Source organism: Malaclemys terrapin, chromosome 1 (assembly GCF_027887155.1).
Source record: "Malaclemys terrapin pileata isolate rMalTer1 chromosome 1, rMalTer1.hap1, whole genome shotgun sequence".
NCBI lineage: Eukaryota > Metazoa > Chordata > Testudines > Emydidae > Malaclemys > Malaclemys terrapin.
In genome coordinates this window covers 200,339,964-200,363,149 of record NC_071505.1, presented here as the reverse complement: position 1 = coordinate 200,363,149, position 23,186 = coordinate 200,339,964, and the positions used below count along the sequence as shown (strand labels likewise).

At 42.2% G+C, this 23,186-nt stretch overlaps 1 protein-coding gene across 12 annotated transcripts in view; it reads right to left on the bottom strand.

Moving 5' to 3' along the window:
• CASK (calcium/calmodulin dependent serine protein kinase) overlaps positions 1 to 23,186 on the bottom strand; it is a 414,387-nt gene that overhangs the window by 330,449 nt on the left and 60,752 nt on the right. Inside the window, exon 1 of one of the 12 annotated variants that reach the window (XM_054005613.1) lies at positions 20,153 to 20,172. The exons of the other annotated variants lie outside the window; for them this stretch is intronic. Coding sequence (XP_053861588.1) covers positions 20,153 to 20,157 — 5 coding nt within the window. The 5' untranslated portion in view covers positions 20,158 to 20,172. Of the gene's footprint in view, positions 1 to 20,152; positions 20,173 to 23,186 lie in introns of those variants that run through there. 12 annotated transcript variants of the gene reach the window in all.

Below are 23,186 nucleotides of genomic sequence, written 5' to 3'. Positions count from 1 at the left end.
AAAAAAAAATACAAACAAATAGTCTTGGTGATTTGTGGAATGTTTTTGCTAAATTGGGGGTAATAAACAAAAGCTCTTTACTCGCGCCCTGCAAAGGCTATGCTGCACACACCGGACATTTTAAGTCTCAGAAATAACACTGGTAAGTGAATAAATCAAATCAAGTGGAAGTCCAAGAACACTTTAGGAATATGACAAATAGTAACTCTAGCCTTACAGAGGGTGGTATAAGATGATTTTTGGATTTTGTTTACTCTGAGAACAGAGGAAATAGCCACCAAGAATGCAGTTTTGACAAATGTTACAAAGAACAGGAGGACACAGGTTTAAACGGAGACACCATCAGAGATGGGACTGCATTTAAGGTCACCTGGAGGGGGAAAAAACCCTATAGTTGGAAAAACATGCTTTAGCGCCTTCAAAAGTTTGATTACCATAGGATTGATGGGGGGGAAATTAAGTGACACCTGTGATGTTACACCCCATATTCTTCATAGAAATATTGTTATGATATGAATATGGCACAACTAAGATGTGTTTTATACAAGATGGGTCGTGCGACATATCATTGGAAAGGTTATGATTTACTGAATGTGTTTATCCAATTTGTATACATGTATTATTTCTATATCTAAAATTAGGAATATTGACTATTAACAATTACAACTGTGTGTGTATTTGGGAGACACCCACCAGACAACAGGCCATCAGCTTTGATGGGCCATTACAAAGAAACAATAAGACTTTAAAGATACTAAACTCTCTCCTTCCTGACAGGTGTCCTGGGACATAGCTGTGACACTATTAGGTCAGGTGGTACTAAACACTATCTTGGACTTCTAGTAATTTTCCACTAAAAGAAGGGGGAGATCAAGAATGGGAAACAAAAGAGTCCCACTTATGCAAATCTTATTTAAGGCTGGAGAGTAAGGCAAACAGGACTCTTCTCCATTGCCTTCCTGCCCAAGAAGAAAGACTGCTGAATGTACCTGAAGAGACAAAGGAACTGAGCTGTGGGAAAGGCAAGGGCTGAGTCCAGACTAAGACAGGAGTCTAGTCTGTAAAGAAAAATAACTGGAACTCTAAGCAACAGAAACTCAGCAACTTGCCTAAAACAACATTTAAGGTGAGAAATTATTTATTGAAACCAGTTTCTTTAAGATCTTAAGCTTAATATGCGTGTTTTGTTTGGTAATCTGTTTGGTTCTGTTTGCTATCCCTTATAATCACTTAAAATCTACCTTTTGTAGTTAATAAACATATTTCTTGTTTATAACATAACCCAGATTGTCTAATTCATATCTGCGGGAGTAGGGGGGTAAGAAGCTGTGCAGCTCTCTCTCCACATTGAAGGAAAAGGTGAATTTTTAGGAGCATGCGCTGGGCAGATCTTTCTACACAGCACAAGACAATATTATCTGGGGTTTCTCTCTCCACAGTGGGTGTGCACATGAGTGTTGGGTGAATCCTCTCTCACAGATCTGATTGCAGTCTCTGTCTGCAGTTGGATGTGGTCTTGCCTGGGTGTGTGCTGGAAAGGGGCTCAAGAGCCTGGCACAGCAACCCAATACAAGGGAAACCCAGGCTGGCTGGGCCAGAGGACTGAGTGGGACCCCAGCACATCAGATGGCATCCCAGAAAGGGGGAAGCCAACCCGTCACATCCTGTACTGGAGAATGACAGATATTGCTGTTAGGTGAAATTTAACAGAACTATTCAATAGCCCTGAATGCTTCAGTGATAACAGATAATTCAGGGGTTGGACTAGATGACCTCCTGAGGTCCCTTCCAACCCTTTTATTCTAGTATTCTAGATGACAGGAATAGATGACTACAGAGTGAAAATTATGGTGAGAAACCCATACTGAAAACCATTTCCACTTGGCCCCATAAAAGGGTTTACTCACCTTTAACTGGAGTTTCTTCAAGATGCACGGTCCCTATTTGTATTCCAAATGCGAGCGTTCGTGCCATGCGCCGGAGATGGAATTTTCAGCAGCAGCGTCTGTTGACCTGCATGGTCATCCGACGTCACCACATGCTCCAGGCAAGGTTATAAAAGGCCATGAGGGGTGACGCGCCCTCAGTCTCCCTCTTATCGCTGCATATAGAGAGTCCACAGCAGAGGAGATGGTGGGCAGGTACTGGAATACAAACAGGAACCACACATCTCAAAGAACTTCCAGTTCTTTGATTAACCTCCTCTTCTTCTTTGAATTATGGTCCCTATACGTATTCCAAACATGGATGAGTACAGGGCAATAATCAGCTCGGCGGTGGGTGCAAGGACGCGATAGGTAAGGCCTGCTACAGGATGGCCTGGCCCACAGTCACAGCTGCAGCTGCCTGCTGGTTGATGGCATAGTGTGCTGTGAAGGTGTGGACGGAGTGCCAGGTTGCAGCAGATCTTGTGCCAGAGATGACTGCCACATCTGCGGAAGTGGCTGCATGCGCCCTAGTGGAGTGGGCCATAATCCTGCCATGCCGTGTGGCATTGGTGCGCAACAGCATTCCATAATGCACTTAGAAATCCATTTGGCTATGTGCTGCGAGGAGAGGGCCTGCCCCATTGACCATTCTGCAATGGCCACAAAGAGACATGGGGAGGACACTTTAATGGCAAAGAAGTCCCAATGAGAGGTGCCCCAGGCACAGCAGAGGCAGCAGACAGTAGGGTTGTGGAGTTCCCTCTCGTAGTTGAGGTACCAGGTCTGGCTGAGTGCATCCGCCCAGGAGTTCCATGCCCCCAGAAGGTACACTGAATGGAGTACAATGTTGTGGCGGAGACACCAGTTCCAGAGAAGATGGCCTGTATGCAGGGACTGGGATCTGCTGCCATCCTGTCTGTTTATGTATGTCACTGTGGTGGTGTTGTCAGAGAGGATCTGGGCATATTGATTGCGAAGCAGAATCAGGAACATGCAGCAAGTCAGGTTGACCACATGCAACTCTAATACATTCATGTGCATGCGCGCTTCCCTGGAAGTCCACTACCTTTGTGTGGGACAGCCCCACCAGGGCGGCGTCCAAGGTAAGGGTGGCTGTGGGGATAGGGGCGGTGAATGGGGTGCCTCGGAGCACCTTGGTAGGATCAGTCCACCAGGTGAGAGAGGCACAGACCCAACTCAGGACAGTCAAGGGTGAGTCCAGGTGGGCGATGTGGGACCTGCAAATGGAGAGGAGCCATAGCTGTAGGCAGCGTATATGGAAGTAAGTATGCAGCATCACATAGTTGCAGGTCACCATGTGTCTGAGGAAGCAGAGATAACAGCGTACCATCATGTGTGGGTTGCAGTGCAGAGTCGTCACGAGAGTCGTGAAGGCAGCAAAGCGGTCTGCCAGGAGGAAGGTTCGCACCGTAACGGTCTCCAGATGCGCTCCAATGAAGTGGATCGTTTGCATCAGGAGCATGACTTTCTCCTCATTGACACAGATGCCCAGCAAGGCAAGAAGAAATCAGAGGACTGCGATGGCTGTCGTCGTCTCAGCAAGGGACAGCACCATCAGCAGTCAATCGTTCAGGTAAGGGAACACAAGTGTCCCAGCCAGCGAAGGTGGGCTGCTCTGACTGCAAAGACCTTGGTGAAGAACCTAGAGGCCTAGAGAAGAACCCTGAATTGATAGTAGTAGTCCCCACCGTGGAAATGTTGAAATTTGCAGTGGGCCAGGTGGATGTCGATATGAAAGTACACATCTTTCATGTCGAGGGCTGAGAACTGCACCCTCTGGGGGAGGGAGGGAATGATGGCTGCGAGCGTCTTGGCCTTTCTGATGAAGGCGTTGAGTAAGCGGAGATTGAGGATAGAGCAAAGGCCCCAGCCCTTCTTCGTGATAAGAAATTACTGGAAGTAGAAGCCCTTGCCGATGAAGGGGGTGGGCCCGGGTTTGAGACTTGGAGTGGAGAGCATCATCCATTTTAGCAGAGAACAACTTTTCCTTGTCAAAGGGGAGGTCCTAGTGGTTGGGTTGGACCTCCCTGGGAAAATCAGATGATTGGAGCCACGCTTCCCGCCTCATCACCATTCCAATGGCCAGGGAGTAGGAGGATGTGTCCACCACATCCACTGGGGCTTGGAGGCCAACCTTGGCCATCAGGCAGCCTTCCTCCTGCAGGATCCTGGAACCACTGATGCTAGTCTTGTGGGATGTCCTCCAAGACCTCTACCAGCTTGGCATAATTATTAAAATCATACTTCACCAACAAAGCTTGGTAGTTGGATATGCAGAACTGCAGGGCCGCGGAGGAGTACAGTTTGCGGACCATGAGGTCCAGATGCTTCATCACCTTATCTAGAGGGGTGGAGGTAGAAGAGTATGTGGATGCATGCACTACCAGCAAGGCTGGGGAGAGGAGAGGAGAGGGTAGGAAAAACAAAGTCAGCCTCCTTAGCCGGCACGAAGTATCTGCATTCCACCCTCTCAGGCACAAGGGCACAGGACAACTGTGTATGCCACACCGCTCAGGCGGATTGCGTGATGGCCTTATCAATAGGCAGAGCAACACGTGCCAGTCCCAGAGACTACAAAATGTCTATCAGCTGGTGGGGTAGGTCCTGGACCTCCTGTAGAAGGATGCCCAAGTCAAGGGCCACCAGGAACTCCTGGTACTGGTAGAGGTCATCAGGAGACAAGAGGATCAGAGGGATCAGGACCTTGTCCAGAAAGGAGGAGGCTACCATCGGGACCGGTGGTAACAGAGGTGTTGGGTCTAGCTCCAGATCCTCTTCCAGGTCTGAGAAGATAGGTTCCAGTGGAGGGGCTGGGATAAGATGGTGTCAGGCCGCTGACGGTGGGTACAGCTGGTGACAAAGGGTCCCACGCAGGCCATTGCTGCTACGAGGCTGGGTCTTGGTGGTACCTCGGTGGGCCCCAAGGATATCAGTATCACCCTGGCAGGATCAGAGTGTAGCTCTTCTGGTGAAGTGGACATGCTCAGAAGTCCAAACTACAGCTCTTCCACTGAGAAGCCCTCTGAGTTGGTAGAGGCCTCCAGAAGTGGCAAAGCCATCGGTGCAGACGGTGCCACAACCAGCAGAGGTGGGTCTCAGCTGAGGAGGAGCGGCAGATTGGTCAGTGTAGGAGGCCTCGGAGCCAAGCGAAGTAGGAAGGGTAGGTACAGCAGGTCTACGTGGGCGGTGGAGACCCGCAGTTCCATCCGTCCCCGTATCCAGGGCACATCCCACTGGCCGCAGAACTGATAGGGGCGGTATTCAGAGCAGAGCTCAGGAAATCCTGCTGTGGCTGAGAGGCACATGCTGGTAGGCTATTCAGATGCTCAATTGTCGCAGGGAACAGTGGTGCTGGTGCGTCACTCTTCCACTTAGCCTCACCCACTGCCTTGGGAGGTGGCACAGCACGGTCCTTACCCAACCGAGCCAAGCTTGGGGAGGGAACGCGATGTGTCGCAGCTACGGTGTTCATGGGAGTGCTTGCGGCCCTCCTTCTTATGTCTCGGCGCTGCCGGCAGATCCGGGCAGGAGGTAGAAGACAGAGTGCTCACCGCCAGCGAAGCGCAGTGCACCACCGATACCGACAGTCCAGGATCAGTACCTCCCTTCATGAGGAACTTGTGGAAGCGCAGGAGGTGGGCTTCACAGGTCCTCAACGGAAAGGACTTGCAGATGTCACAACGTGCTGCAAGGGGCACTTCGCCCAGGCAGTAGAGACAGTGAGCATGCTTGTCACTCTCAGAGAAAGCGCAAGGGTACAAGGTGCAGTTTTTAAACCCTGGAACATAGGGTGGCCCCGTACAGGGTTACTATCTACACTATTTACAGGACTAAGAAGAAAGAAGCAGAACTAATTATACACAAATGGACAGTCATTCTCATAGAGACTACAAGCATGCGAAGAGAGGATTCCAACTCCGACCTTGCAGTAAGAGTGAACTGAGAGCACGTCACCCCACACAGCCTCTTATAACCTCACCTGAAGCATGAGGTGAGTCGACATAGGACAACCTTGTGGGTCAATAGACAATGAAATTAAGTTACTATTTGTGTGGAATATCACTACTGCTTTTTTAGAAGGTCTGCTCTACTATCAAAGATAAAATTGTCTTTGCTTAAGATTTGGGTGCAACTAATTACCCAGTTCCTTATGTTTTTTAGTGACTGATTGAGAACAGACTAAAATGTTAAAATCAGTAAAAGTAAATAAACAATATCAAAACGTTTTAAAAACTTCTTTACTGTTTCCACAAATAGCTGTAAAAATATCACATCAATGTAGTGCAGCATCTTGGCTCCTTGAAAAGCAATTAGACAGTCATAATAAACAGAGCTCTGGGTAATTCTTACCTTCATATTTCATTCTTAACAATTAGCACTATAACAGTGATCTGTAGCTCAATGAACGGTGAACATAGACTATTTTACACCTACAGACTAAAATCTGGCTAATGATGTTGCCACTACGTCTCTCTTACTTGACACAAAAGTAGCAGCCTCTCATGCTCCCAACAGGATTAATTTTTCACTTGTTTATGACAGGCGATTTGTAAAGCATTAAAATCATAGAGGGCACAAACTTGAACAGCTGGAATGTCACAAATCAATACAGGAGAGAGAATAGATTTTAAAATGCCTAGTAAACTATGCCCATCCTTGGTACAACTCATTCAGACACGTGCCAATGTAGAATAGGACACTTTTCCTGAATAATTGGGATAAGCCCACTCAGATTCTGCAGAGGTTAAGCTGTCATGTAAAAAAGTTACTAGCACTTACATATGCAAACAAATTTCAAAATATGATTAAAATGAAAACCAATGGAGTATTCTCTTTCCAGATGTGCAAACAGACTACCAGTCAAAAGCAGTGAGCTGCTTACGGCCCAAATCCTGGCCCAAGAAATTCTGGAGTTTGTGAAGGGAGGAGGAAGGAAACATGAAAGAATCCTCCTTCCTTCTAGACAGCAGAAGCAGAGCAGCTCAACTCCACGGTGGCTATTTCAGCCTAAGAACTGGTGTGAACACAAGTGACAGTGGGTAATCTACATTAGGGAAGAAGAAGGGAGGCAAATAAAACGTAGAGAAAACCTGTGTAGTAGTGCATCTACTACGCCTGCATAGCTTAGACTGCAGGTATGCATCCCCTGAATGATGCGCTAAGATCCTGCCCTACCCTACCCATTGGATCCACTACAGTAGGCTCCTCCACAGCCACAGAAGATGGGGCCAGGATTGGTCTTCAAGCAATGTGTAAACTCTCTCGATTTATCTTAATGGGACATTAATGCTGAAACTTTGGTCTGGTCTAAATTACAAACCTTTATTGGTATAACTTCGTCGCTCACGGGTGTGAAAACCCCATACTCCTTAGTGACATAGTCATAGCGACCTAGCCCCCTGTATAGACAGGACCATGTCGATGGGAGAGCTTCTCCCATCAACATAGGTAGCACCTCTTGGGGAGAAGCATTAACTACGCTGATGAGAGAACTCTCCCCCATTGGCTTAGAGCGTTTTCATTAAAGCATGACAGCGGTGCAGCTGCGCTGATGTAGTGTAGACCTGCCCTTCATCTCTGTTTTACCTTTCCAAACTCAACTAATGATTGAAACTGCTAAGAGGTTTAAATCATCCCCTTCTACCTAACTTAAATCACGTACTCACTGGTGTCAAGTAGGATATATCTTGTGGCTAGTATCTGCAGAAAATTGGGTTCTCCCCCTTCCTGTCACAACAGAAGCGCATTTTTGAATGGTGGAATTTTGACATCAGAGGTAACTTCGCCAATGCTCTCTTCTACTTCCTTTAAACACATTTACCGCTATTCTATTAAAAGACCTAAAATGTTTAGCGAGTGACTACTTTTACAGAGAGAGTTTAATGGCAATGTATGTCTACCAAAAAATGGGTTTGAGCAACAAGTTATATGACCAATTTCATGTTTTTATTACCCCCAATTCCCAAGCTCCCCAGTAGCCTGCTACTGTCACGGATCTACAAAGCTCTGACGGGTAGCCCAGTATGCTGAAGAGAAGTCTGAGAGCCTGGGGAAAGCAAGCAAGCAGGAAACCAGAGAGGTTTCTTTTGGAAATCTACTTCATTGCCATCCAAGGTTTCCCACGAAGTGTTTCAATTTTGACAACTTGGCATTGTCATCAGAAAATTTTCGCTGGCTGAACAAGTCACCTCTGATACTTTCACTTTTTATACACAATGTATTTTAATATAAGGAAGTTTGATTACTTCAGTTTATAAAGACAAAACCCACACTGCAAAAGGACAAGGATTTACAATGCTTTGGGGACAGAATATGTAGAAAATACTGTAGAATTTTTCATACATCTATTCTCAAAGGAGAGGCTATGCATTTTCACTTGCCTCAGATCAGTGAATTCTGAAATGTTTTATAACCTTTCAACAAACCCCAGGACCTCAGTAAAATGGCAGATCTCATTGCAATGAAACACCGCAAAACTGTTGTTATTCCTCCCACCCCCAAGACAGACACCATTAGGAATTAGAAAGCCTTGATAATATACAAACATTACCTGAAAAATTATTTTATTATGGACTAGGCATCTTACTAATAAAATACACAGAAAGAAGTAGAATCTTTCTATATGAAAGTATTATCCAGCAGGTGGCAATAGAAAGGCACTGATAGTAACATGAGACTGAATTTCCTACAATTGCTTTATCATTGTCCTTTGGTTCTAAATAAAGTGCTGGTGACAAATAAGCTGGACAGGTCTCTGGATATCTCCACTTCTCCACAAAGAACTAATTTTCACAAAGCAGACTTGCTCCCTATTTACTAATATGTGCTCTAACAAGTTTGCTTAGAATGCTTATTTATTTTGTCACTTGCTTTTCTTGTTGACATAGATTTTATCTTGTAGGCTTAAACAGAGTTAACTTTGTTCCAAAAGCTCTTAAAGATTCTTACACACAGACCCTGTTGCTGTCCATGGAGGGCTTGTTTACATGATCATTTAGATTGCAGCAAGCTCGGCTGTGAATCTACCCCATGCTAGCTTGCCACAGAGCAACCCTCCATGTGCTGCACCTTGCTGACATACATTAACAGCTTGTTAGTTTGCTCTGATTTAGTCCGCTTTGAAATGGAACTAGATGAAAAACTGTAAATGAATTTCAGCAGAGTCCCATAAAAACAGTTTGCATTCGCACCCCTGCTTGCCCGGAGTTAAATGTCTGTGTAGATATGCCCTAAGACATGTACTATAGTTCTGGCTGAGTTCTCTTTTACTCCTGTTTTTGCTTTTACTTCTCACTTTTGATTAATTCTCAACTGGCTTTTTCCTTTCTGATCAGATGAATCTGCAGTTGGACCAAAACCCATTTCAAATGTCGGAAAATAGTGAAATGTATTCCAGTGCAAAATTGCCCTTGATTCCTCATTTGCTTTCTCCATCTCAAGCAGACTGAAATGATTCCCAGGATCCAATATAGGGCATACACAGAAACCCGAAAAGCTTGTTTTCACCTACTATCCCAGTTTCTCTCTCTCCAGTCTCAAAAGCTCAAAATTAGTGACTTTCCCTCCAGAGTCACTCACTACTGATACTTGAGGTAGTATCCTTGGAAAGCAATGGGAAGTGCTCCTTTTCTCCTCACACAGAGTAAGAACAGTATTTAACTTGGGCCCTGCACTTCTACTTCCATTGAATTATAATTTTTAGGTTTATTTTAATTATCCAGCATTTCCGGACAGACAGGAGAGAGAACCTCACATTAATCTCAACTAATAGCCCTAGTCTACACTACGAGTTTAGTTCGAATTTAGCGACGTTAGATTGATTTAACCCTGCACCTGTCCACACGACAAAGTCATTTTTGTCGACTTAAAGGGCTCTTAAAATCAATTTCTGTACTCCTCCCCAACAAGGGGATTAGCACTGAAATCGACCCTGCTGGGTCAAATTTGGAGTAGTGTGGACGCAATTTGATGGTATTGGCCTCTGGGAGCTATCCCAGAGTGCTCCATTGTGACTGCTCTGGACAGCACTCTCAACTCAGATGCACTGGCCAGGTAGACAGGAAAAGCCCCGCGAACTTTTGAATTTCATTTCCTGTTTGGCCAGCGTAGCGAGCTGATCAGCACAGGTGACCATGCAAAGCTCATCAGCACAGGTGACCATGGAGTCCCAGAATCGCAAAAGAGCTCCAGCATGGACCGAACGGGAAGTACTGCATCTGATCGCTGTATGGGGAGACGAATCTGTGCTATCCGAACTCCGTTCCAAAAGACGAAATGCTGGAATATTTGAAAAAATCTCCAAGGGCATGAAGGACAGAGGTTATAACAGGGACCCGCAGCAGAGCCGCGTGAAGCCTACCAAAGAACCAGAGACGCAAACGGCCGCTCTGGGTCAGAGCCCCAGACATGCCGCTTCTATGAGCGGCTACATGACATTCTAGGGGGTGCCCCTACAACTACCCCACCCCTGTGCTTCCCTCCTTCCCCTCCCCCCCCGGGCTACCTTGGCAGTTATCCCCCCATTTGTGTGACGAATTAATAAAGAATGCATGAATTTGAAACAACAATGACTTTATTGCCTCTGCAAGCGGAGATTAAACAGAGGAGGGGAGGGCAGTTGGCTTACAGGGAAATAGAGTGAACCAAGGGGGTGAGTTTTCATCAAGGAGAAACAAACAGAACTTTCACACCATAGCCTGACCAGTCATGAAACTGGTTTTCAAAGCTTCTCTGATGCACAGCGCACCCTGCTGTGCTCTTCTAACCGCCCTGGTGTCTGGCTGAGCATAATCAGCGGCCAGTCAATTTGCCTCAACCTCCCACCCCGCCATAAATCTCTCCCCCTTACTCTCACAGATATTGTGGAGCACACAGCAAGCGGTAATAACGATGGGAACATTGGTTTCGCTGAGGTCTAACCAAGTCAGTAAACTGCGCCAGCGAGCTTTTAAACGTCCAAAGGCACATTCTACCACCATTATGCACTTGCTCAGCCTATAGTTGAACTGCTCCTTACTACTGTCCAGGCTTCATGAGCCACGGGAGCAACGGGTAGGTGCGACCACACGGTGCTGCCGACTGGGAGAGCAGCCTGAGGCAGAAGTCTCCAGCTGGCATGATATTCCAGGCAGGACTGAATCTCCATTAGACGAAACTTAAAGAAGAGAATGACCTGGAGTCATTCCCATTTTTGTCCAGGTGCCCCCGACTGACCTCACAAGGCCAGCCAGGAGCACCCAAAGGCTGCCCAGGCGCCCCCGACCAACCTGAGGTCGGCCAGGAGCACCCATAGGACAATGACAACGACGGATAGCAATCGTATTGTACCATCTGCCATCCGCAAGGCAAGGCAAGGGGATGCTGCTGTGTAGCACTGCAGTACCACGTCTGCCAGCAGCATCCAGGAGACATACTGTGACAGTGAGCTGAGCAGGCTCCATGCTTGCCATGATATGTCGTCTGCACGGGTAACCCAGGAAAAAAGGCGAGAAACGATTTTTTGCCATTGCTTTCACAGAGGGATTGAGGGAGGGGGGCCTGATGACATGTACCCAGAACCACACGCGACAATGTTTTTGCCCAACCAGGCATTGGGAGCTCAACCCAGAATTCCAATGGGCAGCAGAGACTGCAGGAACTGTGGGATAGCTACCACAGTGCAACACTCCGAAAGTCGACACTAGCCTCGGTATTGTGGACGCACACCGCCGACTTAATTCGCTTAGTGGGGACACACACAATCAACTGTATCAAATCGATTTCTAAAAAAACCGACTTCTATTCAATCAACCTAATTTCGTAGTGTAGACATACCCATCGAGGCTTATACTTCATCTTAAATATATTGTCTTCCTCAAACCTAAGGGCTGGAGTTCTCACTACTCCTGGACACAAAGGATGTTAGAAGACATTTCTTGCTATTGTCTCATCTTCAGCTGGCCGTGAGATTGCATTCTTTCCTCTCAAAGATCTAGCTACTGCAATCCATGCATGTGCGACCTCTAGCTTCTAGTTATGGGTTATGCCAAGGAATGAAAGTGACTCCAAAAAACTGACAGGTTCAGAGTGCAGCACCTAACTTCACCAGCAACATGGCTTATTGGGAAACACATCACTCTTCCTCAATAAGCCAGAAAAATCATGAACCTCATTCACTTTCAGTACAAAAAATGAAGAACTTGCTTCACTTTAGCCTTCTCACCTTAACGAAAATACTATCTCGAGTATGAGAGAGAGGAAGTAAAATAAAAAATCCTTAAGATACATATTAGAATTTATAAGTATCGTACATACTCGATCATAAGCCGGTTTGTTTATAAGCCAACCCCCCCAAGATGGATAAGTAAAAATGGAAAATTTTTATAACCCGTTCATAAGCCGACCCTATAATTTAGGGGTCAGCAAACTTTGGCTCCCGGGCCATCAGGATAAGCCGCTGATGGGCCGAGATGGTTTGTTGACCTCAAGCATCCTCAGGCGCAGAGGTAAACCTAAGTAAACAAAGTGTCCCGGCGCGCCAGCTGCTTACCCTGACAGGCCGGGACAGCAACTGGCAGGGAAATATTTTCGGGGGGAGGGGGGGCGGAGAAGCTGGGAGTCAGAGGAGTAACCCCTGTGACCACCCTCCACATGACCTCAACCCTAGCCCAGGACCCTCACACTCTTCCCATCCCATCCCTTCCCACCTTATCTGGGGAGGGCCAGGGGAAGATGTCTCTGACCTGGCTGGAGCTGCTCCGGCAGGCTCGACAGCACAGCCGCAGCCTGCTCCAGCAGGCCAGACCGGGCGGCGCAGGCGCAGCCGCAGCATGTTCCAGCGGGCTGGGCCGGGTGGCACGGCTGCAGCGTGCTCCGGCGGCATGGCCATAGCCTGCTCTGGGGGACGGGGCTGAGTGGCACGGCTGCAGCATGCCAGCCCCGGAGCTGCAACTGCTTCAGAGGCTGGGGGAAGAGCAGCATGGCCAAAAGCAGAGAGACTCTGGCCCCGCCTCTTCCCTTCTGGCTGTGCTGCCACTCCTTGCTCCCTCTGTTGGGGGAAGGGGCTGTGTCCCACCTCTCCCTCTCTATACCCGTTCATAAGCCGCTCCCCTTCTCTGGTGCTTCCCTTTTTTACTAAAAAAGTTCGGTTTATGAACGAGTACATACGGTACTCAGATACCATGGTGACAGATGCAGTATAAATACTTAGATGGTTGAAAGGAAGCAGACCTACATCTAAAAGCAAGAGCTATTAAGGCCTAATTATCAAAGTTAGGTGCAGTTACTGAGACTGCATAAGTGAGTTTTCATTTACGCTTCTACACAATCTTCAATGTGGAAAAAAAAGTTTGAAAATGTACTCAGTTACTGCACATGTAAATAAAGCATGCAGTTGAACATGCATTTTGTACATGCCAGTAAAACCCCTAACTAAAAAAAATAGACTGAAAACCCACCATTTTAGAGTATCAATCTAATCAAGATCAGCAATTGTGCTCAATACATTGTTTTTAACAGGACTCTTGATTTTAGGTCATGTGTCAATGCCTGAGCGATTTCGCTTAATTTGCTACCAAAACAAAAAGATGTAATTGTTTAAAAGTAATGTTACAGATTCAGGAAGAAAAGACAACATATAGTACTTGTCTCCTGAAGCCCAACAACTCCAAGCGGGAAGCTGGGATTCCGTGACAACTCTGGAAATGAAAATTTGGTATATTTATATAGATCATTACAATTTACATATGAACCTTACATAAATTAAGAGGGTGATCAGCAAAGTATATTTTAAAATTGGGCATGTACACTTTGTTTCTTTAAGGTGTACAAAGGCAGCCTATGGGTTCGCATAGCTTAACAGAGTAGGTAATAAGTGTTCGGTGTTCTTTTAAAAGACTTCCTCTCTCCAAAATCAGAGGGGTAGCCGTGTTAGTCTGAATCTGTAAAAAGCAACAGAGGGTCCTGTGGCACCTTTGAGACTAATAGAAGTACTGGGAGCATAAGCTTTCGTGGGTAAGAACCTCACTTCTTCAGATGCAAGAAGATGCTTATGCTCCCAATACTTCTGTTAGTCTCAAAGGTGCCACAGGACCCTCTGTTGCTCTCTCCAAAATGTTAGTCACTAATGTTTAATATGTGTTAATAAAAAAGTTCCTTTTTGTTCATTATGTAAATATATGTAATGTAATATGGCATATTTTACTGAAAAAATTATGAAGCAAATAAAACAAAAAGTTAAGTTAGAGAAATTCAAAGCTCTGCTTGTGGTCCATGTCTAAAAACAGGATTATGACAAATATAGTAAAAAACCTTGGAAAAATTCTGCTTATGAACCCGTAATGATTCTACATATATAATATAGAAAGCAAAATCCTGCCATAACGAAACTGCAAGTCAGAGTCAGTTTATGGCACCTATACAAAGGTCTCAGATCAAGCAAAAGTCCAGAACATATATTTCTGATTTCTCCAAAAATAACCCAGTAGCTCTTCCAACAATTGTTTAACACATTGATACCAGGCTGGAGTTCTGTCTTTAATCTTCTTACAAGATGATGCCTGGAAAACAACATGCAATGACATATTTAGAGTTTAGTGCTGATCAACTGACTTATGGGAGTTCTACGGCAAGCAATCCATTTCTGAGTATGCATTTCCACCATGTAAATTAAACTAGTTTCATCTGCAAAAATTCTTTGGTCTAATGAGCAACAATAGTGCAATCATTAGAAGGCAAAGTTCTGGAAGGGGATGTCAAAAGTATAAGCTTGTAGATAAGCATTTACAAATATAAGCCCAAAAGCAAGCAATACCCAGGCATTTCCAATAATTTATCAACAAGGTACCCCTCACAAGAATTCTATTTGGAACAAAGGTTAGCACTCATACAATCCATTATATTTTCATTACAAATAAATATTTTGTACCTTCAAAGCACTCCTTTGTACTGTTTATTCCCCTTTCACAAAAGGAAAAATTGATGCACAGATGTATATAATGACGTGCCAAATTCACGCAGGAAATCTACAGCATTCCTGGAAACTGAATCCAGGTCTTTTAATGTAGAATTTTTTTAGTCTGAGATTTAAGATATTTTCATTTATATTGTAATAGACACCATATTTAAAACCAACATAGTACATTATTAGTCAAGTTATCAAAAAAGGCACAACAAAAGTAAATCACATTAAAGAATCAAACCACAGATGCCAATACATGCCCTCTGTGACACGTTGAATCACAGAGACCCTTTTGGGACTGTCACCTGATGTGCTGAGACTACCTCTGAGCCCGTTTTCTCTGCCTGTTTGGGCCTCCAGAACCGTGCCTTGGAGAAGACTGGCGTGTCTGGCTCAACAACACAGACCCAGGGTCTGAATCATGCACCCCAAAGCTGAAGACTTAACTGAAAACGGCTTAGCAAGTGCTCCTGTCTCTAGCACCCAGACACCCAGCTCCCAATGGGATCCAAATCCCAAATAAATCTGTTTTACTCCGTATAAAGCTTATACAGGGTTAACTCATAAATTGTCCGCCATCTATAACACTGATAGAGAGATATGCACAGCTGTTAGTTCCCCCACATATTAATCACTTACTCTGTGTTAATTAATAAGCAAAAGTGATTTTATTAAGTATAAAAAGTAGGATTTAAGTGGTTCCAAGTACTGTAATAACAGACAGACCAAAGTAAGTTACCAAGCAAAATCAAACAAAACACACAAGTCTAAGCCTAATATATTAAGAAACTTACAAATAAAATCTCACCCTCAGAGATGTTCCAATAAGCTTCTTTCACAGACTGGACTCCTTTCTAGTTTGGGCCCAATCCTTTCCCCTGGTACAGTTCTTGTTAGCTCCAGCTCAAGTGGTAACTAGGGGATTTCTCATGACTGGAACCTCCTTTGTTCTGTTCCACCTCCTTATATAGCTTTGGCAAAAGGCAGGAAAATTTTGTCTCTCTGGGTCCCCATCCCTCCTTCTAAATGGAAAAGCACCAGGTTTAAGATGGATTCTAGTACCAGGTGACATGTCCTGTGAGACCCCAAGAGTTCATTCTTCCTGGCCTGAGTCACAGGAAGGCTTGCAAGTAAACAGTGCCATTTACAACCAATTGTCCTAGTTGATGGGAGCCATCAAGATTCCAAACCACCATAAATGGCCCACACTTTGCATAATTACAGTAGAACCTCCGAGTTATATTTCATATTTCTAGTTTCAGATACAAGAATGATACATTTATACAAATAGGATGACCACACTCAGATTATAAGCTTTTGTAATGATACCTTACAAGAGACCTTTTGCATGAAGCATATTCCATTATATTCACACTCATTAGCATATTTTCATAAAATCATATGGATTGCAATGTCACACCCCCATCTTGGAAAGAACATATGCTTTGATATTCCCTGAATAGCACAAAGAGTGGACCTATCCTTCAACCTCAAATTCTGTAATATTTTTAAAAAGTATATGAATCATGGTCATATATGAAAGCAGGTGTAACAAAAGAAAAACGTTACTGTATGATATTTCTACAGGAAATCAATGACAAGACTGCATTCAACGTATTTTGTTGTGCACTACATAAAAAAAAAGCCTTAACTTGAGTCCTGCTGTGCCCGTAATAGCACTTAAAAGATGTAAACACTGAAAGAGATAGGATAGAAGATTTTGTGAATAAATACTAGAACGTAGGCTTTCAAGTGCTTATCATCCATACTTAAGGCCTGTCACATTAAATCCATTTTTAATTTACAACTAACTTTAATTATAAATTAATAAGTTTATAAAAATATACCTTTATAAGGTAGCCTACAAAATTATTAAGCATTTTGACTCTGTAGGAACCTACAGCTTAGCAAATTGAAATAGTGGGATTCTCTATTGATGGGGGAGGGATAACTCAGTGGTTTGAGCATTGGCCTGCTAAACCCAGGGTTGTGAGTTCAATCCTTAAGGGGGGCACCTAGGGATCTGGGGCAAAATATCTCCATTTCCTCCCCCACACCCGCCTCTAATTTATACTACAGGGACATGAATTTGATGCTACTTGACCATTTAACGTATTAGATTTTCTTCTTTTACAGTAAAGTTGAGAGCAATTGAGTTGTTACATGACAGTTGTTTCTATTAACATACTATTGGCATTAAAGAATTGACAAATTAAGGTCACCACCATGCTCATACTCTCACTCTATCAGACTTATAAGGTAAATTCCCATGGAGCAGGTGGTCAGAACCTGACAGAGCCATCTGTGGAGATGCCCCTGAGGAAACCTTGATAGAACTGCATATGACGACATTTTAAAATCTGGCAGCAGTAGCTTTGCACTCAAAGTGAATGGTGATGCATTTTTGGTAAGAAATACAGCAGCAGTGGAATGAAATTTCTACAGCACATTGTAACGTCAATTGTTAGGGGACTTCACTTAAACAATGCGCCATGGAAATTTAAGACCAGAAATGAAATTTTTACATAAAGTGGACGCTCCAGACATCATTATTCATTTTATAGAACTATCTGCCTTTTTTTTCAAATCCTCAGAAGGCACTGAAAGAAGTTGATTACTATAGTTTAGATTCTTTATCTTCTAGCTAGTTAAATAAAGGGAAAAAGTAGCACAGAACTTTTAATGTTTTCAAATATCAGTGCAACAAACTGGGAAAGCGAGCAAACACAATGCACACTTTTCCCAGTTAAAAACGATGTCAGTGAATCCATGTCAGAATCAGCAGTGTACTACTGCTAACAATTTTTAGAACAGGAGAGAAACAAAGCATTAAATTTGTTTGTACTGACGAGCAGCATTAAATTTCATATAACATGAACTTCAAAACCAGCAGATCTGAAACTGAACAGAGTATGTACTGATAATGCAATTATAGGGCAGCTATGACATTTTAAGCAGCTTAATCGATCATTAGTTTACTAATAGAACATATTTGAATTATCTTTAGTAAAACTAAGGTGAATCACATTAAGAGAAGTTTTATACTGAAAACATCAACATTAACTGGATTGAGAAAACCTTGAAAAATATTCTATTTTAAAGTATCTCAGTTAAAATGCATTTCACCTCATTAAGTGCAAAACAACAAATAAACCAAAGTGGTAAAACCCAGTCAAGCATTTGTATATCTGTATGATAACCCTATCAGTTCCAGCATTAGAGAAGTGATTAGCACAGATATCTTTAATACAAAAGCAGAATTTAATGCAAATCCTAACTCTATAATTATATTAAAAATTACTTTGGTAAAAAGTTATGAACTGTAACTGACTGCACGACTTAACTAAAAACTGATCAATACAGTTTGCATGAAAGCGCCATTCCGGGAGTACAGAGCACCATTTAAATGGGGGGGGGGGGTGAATAGATTTGTTCCCCTCCCACCTTGACCTGATCCTTCTCCTCTTAGGAGCACACCACCACAGCCTCCACTAGCCGGACTCCCTGGTCCATGAGCCACCCCCTTCAAATGTGAGTGACATTAAAACATGGCATACGGGGTCACAGCACCACTCACATTTCTTCTGACCACCCTTTTCTGATAATGGAGGAGTGGCCAGGTCAAATCTGATTGCGTGGCACTGCGACTTTGCATCCACCCACCCCCAGCCTATGATATAGTTCGTAACACTGAAGCCACAGTGCTATTTAATATTTATGCAGATTTGTTCTTTGACTTTGGATTTTATGATCTCCATAAGAATCACGGGATTGCCCCAACTGGTTTGTGCTCCATTTCACTTAAGTGAACACACAATGGATTTGATCTTTGGTAGAATATGGTGATCTCATCTGTCATTGTTAGATCTGTATTCAAAAACATCATACAGACCACACAAAGAACCTATCCTCACTCCCATTGTAGCTGTGGACCTGTTTAAACAGACCACTCTTGGCTACTAATAGACACTGAGTTCTGGAACTCAGACAGCAAATGCTGTCCATATACTGGCCCCATGTCTCAAATGCCTGTAGACCACTACAGCCTTTTTGTTTGTTTATTTACAACCATCATATCACTGCGTCTACATGTCCCAACCCCATCATCCATGCAGTATCAGGATAGCTTGAGAGAGACGATGCAATAGGGCAAGTGGCTAGAATCCTTTTGATTGAAGACAGGCTCTAAATTGTGTGGGATTCAAATTTCTATGCTGTGACAGGTTAAAATAAGAAATTATGTTTTCCACTAGAACAGTATCTGTTAACTACAGACTAAAAGAACTATTCCAAGTAGTGAACAGAGTGGGAAATCCCAATAGTTGTGTCTTGGAAACAGAATCAAGTATCTGGTTTTGTGAAGATTTTTCATTATCTACAGAACTTCACAGGTACAACTGACCAATCCGAAATCGTCTACTTGATAACAGAGACAAAGTACCCAAACAAATGGGGTAAATGTACCCTTACCTTCGGTTCACCAAGAACCTCTGTCATGACACAGATATGTTGGATGGCTTTGCTTAGTCCCAATAGATGAATCAGACTTGAGATCAAATTTAGACTTTGGTTATTCAACACAGAAGAATAAACAGTCCTTCACAGCCATAACAAAATAATGCATCTCACGGATTTTGCATTGTAATTAACTAGTTAATTTTCAGATGCCATTTAAACATCAATAAAAACATACAAATCTCTGGACATATTCCTTATGGTCATCATGTCCATTCTAGATTATCTCAATCTCTTGAACTCTTGCACGACTGGATGCAGTTTGGTCCATTCTTGGAGTAGACACATTCAGGGCAACATTTCGGCATAGTCTACAGGTGAAAATCTGTTTAACAAATATTTAGCTCATGTTTAATATAAGCAAGGCAATGTTACAAGGAACGATATAAAATTCGATGAGACTTGAGTGCATGCCAATAAAAGCATTTCAGTTTTATTTTGTGGTGTGAGCATTTTAGATTGGTATTTGAGTAATTATGCATGGGCCACTGAAAGGTATACTTATATTCTACGATTGCAGCCACATCACAACAATAAGTACAGCATGTAAGAAGAGCTATTTTGGTAGCTTTTCACAGCATGTGCACTATGATTATTAGATGTTTGGCGGTGTAGTTATAACCACTTTTACGTTTTTAAATTGGATTGGTAGATCCATAAGGAATACAAAAATTTCATTTAAAAATTAGTTACAAACAAGGAAAAAAAAAGGAACTTTAGCATGAAAGTTGTCACTGTGTCTTTAACTTACACCATTATGCTTGTAACCAAATAGTAGTATTGTTGTTTTGCATTAAAGAATTACTGTTCACTGGTGACTGGATGGGAAAACATTTCATTTCTGTTTCCACTTAAGTGAAAATGTTCTGGTCAATCATTAGGAGCATCTGTCCAGGCCACAAGACTGGCTTTAGAGATCCTTAAACAAAAGAAATGAAACTGCTAAAGTTACAGTAAATACTATACTATAAAATGTTGATATATTCAGGATAAAGACAGCTTTTCAAAACATTAGCTTGCTAATAAAGCTTTTTTTATTTTGTTTACTACCATTTAAAAACAAAATAACTAGATAAATGTAATGTCTATTTACTTCTGCTAGTAATCTGTATTACTAAAGTATGGTATGTTAGCATAATAAAACCCTAGGTAGCATTGTATCAACATGTGTTACTTGTCCTTGAAATTATTGCAATGAGGAAAAAGTCAAGCTCTTAAACTAATCACCAGAAACCCTTAGTGGATTTCTTCCTACACTACCCCTGGTGTAGGTTGGTAAAAATAAATAAATAAATAAATAAATAAATAATATATATATATATATTATACCCTATGATACATGACTTAAAATGCATTCACCCCATTTAATACATATTATCACAGTTTCAGTCTACTACATTTTAATATACAGTACAATAGTTGACAATGGTATACATTTATATTGTAATGAAGCTCAGATATTAAAGTGTAGCCAACAGGGCTCACTTAAACACAAACCGATGAATTTAAGGCTAGCATAAGCAGATGCAATTCCACTGACAATGAGACTGCACCCACTTATATCAACAGTGAATTTTATTAATCTTCTGTAGTGTTCGGAGACAAATTCAAAGGTTAAACTTACATGTATTCAACTCAACAGCATATTCTCCAAGGGACAAAATGACACACCCCATGAATTACATTTGTACTCTCAAAGTATGTATTACAAAACTATAGCTACACTGTCTACATTCACTCCAAATTAGATTTGAGCCTTTATGACTTGCAGCTCTCAAATATTAGATAAATCAGAATTTCGAATCAATTAAAATAAAAAAAATAAAGTTAGTGAATGCCCTATTAACAAATACATTCTCAATTAAAAATGTAATTTCTATAAACCTATAATGTATTTAAGTTCGCAAATGCAGTGCTTTCTTAAATTTAGAACTGATTATACATAAGATGCTTTGTAAACAGTCTTCAGAAGTTAATCATCCTCTGGGCATTAAATATTTGTACTGTTGAAACAGACTATAATAGCTTCTAGTGCAAGCCAAGAACTGGGAGCTGTAACCACTCCCATTCACACCTAATCAAACAGGTTCAAAACAGAGTCTCACATTCCCTATGCTCACTAGAGATAGATAACTGGAATGAAAAGCAGTCATCGCTTCCCAAATTATCACATGCTGCCATACAAGCAGTAACGTGGTTAAAAACTGATTGTTTCTATTTCCCCACTGATATCTAGTATTCTTGATTAAAAAAAAAAAACTAGTAATTTGTGTGAAGGGATTTAAGGGAACTAAAATTCTGAAGTAGAAAAGTTGCCTTATTTCTCTGATAAAAAGAGCTTCTAAAATAAAATCCTCAGCCATTAGTAGCTACGACTAATTGCAGTAAAAACTGTAACTATAGTAAAAGCAACTTGTAGATAGTTTTCAATACTACTAACTGTCGGGTATGACACATGAATAATATTTTAACATTTTAGGTCAATTTAAGTGATAAAAGGGGTCAATTTTCACAAAAGTTGTTTTGTCTTTCTGTAGCTCTTTGCATGGCACAATGGATGAATGAAGCAGAAAACTGAGGCCACACTGCTCTAAGACAAAGCATGCAAAACAAATATATGTAGACTCAGCTATGCTGTGCAATGTATGAAAGATTACCCTTTAATATATATTGTTCCTTCTACATTAAAGGCATAGCAGTAGAGCAATTCTGCTGGGATTGAACCTCTTTTCACACAGACTTCCTTATTTTAATACAGAATAAATCCATCTAAACCTAAGTGTTCCATTGGACTTTTAAACAAAACCAGTCATTTATGAGATGTCTACAAGATCATTTAACATATTATAGAGGTACAAAAGGGACCACTATGCTGCATTGCAAGTTCCTTTGAAATAGTAAGAATTTTAAATTCTGACTTCTTAGAAAGGGAAAATACTTTCCATTCTTTGGTTAATATATTAATGTTTCTCTAGTTAGATATTTAGGAGTTAATTTTCAGTCAGGCTGATGCCTGGCTTCCCATTTTGCAGTAACAAATTTGAGGAGTTGTACCTTTAACTACCCGATTTGTGCCCTCAATAAGGCAAGGTAGGGAGGAGCACAAGTATTAAAATTTGCATCCACAAATCAATTGTGTAAAACCCAGGCATGAAGAGGGTTAATGTTTTGTTCGCTCTGCCTCAGTAGCTAATTTAGGGCATGTTACCCTTTATGCTGCGTAAACATCCCATTTCCCCCCCTCAACATCTCTTTGTATTTTCAAGAAAATTACAATAAATGTTTAATTACAATGTACAAATGTGTTACAGTTGGTATATGAAAACATGTTCTTGGGACATTTGATGATCGATTTACATAGCTAAATCATTAGAAAGCGAAGAGAGAAGAAGCTTTAGTATGTGTTTTTTCTTTCGAAGAAATTAGATCTAAAGTTTGGAATCATGCTCTAGGACTGATCTACCCCCTCACCTCCCAACATGATTTTATTTCTGCTCCTATACATTTTCACTATTAAAAAATCTCCATTTAAAAAGTGAGCTTACTCACCAAGTGGGGTTCTCCCAGGCACTCTCAGCTCTAGTTATAAAATCACCCAAAAGCCTGTTAAAGCATCCTGTGCCAAGAACTGGCTTTAGATATATTTATAGCAGAAAACGTGGCAAGGTCCAGATAAGTCGTATTAGCCTATTTAATGGTTATTTGGGGATTTGTTTATTAAACCTTTAATAACTTAAAAATAACTTAGCTTCAGTTTATCACTGGAACTTTGAAATGCCTCTAAC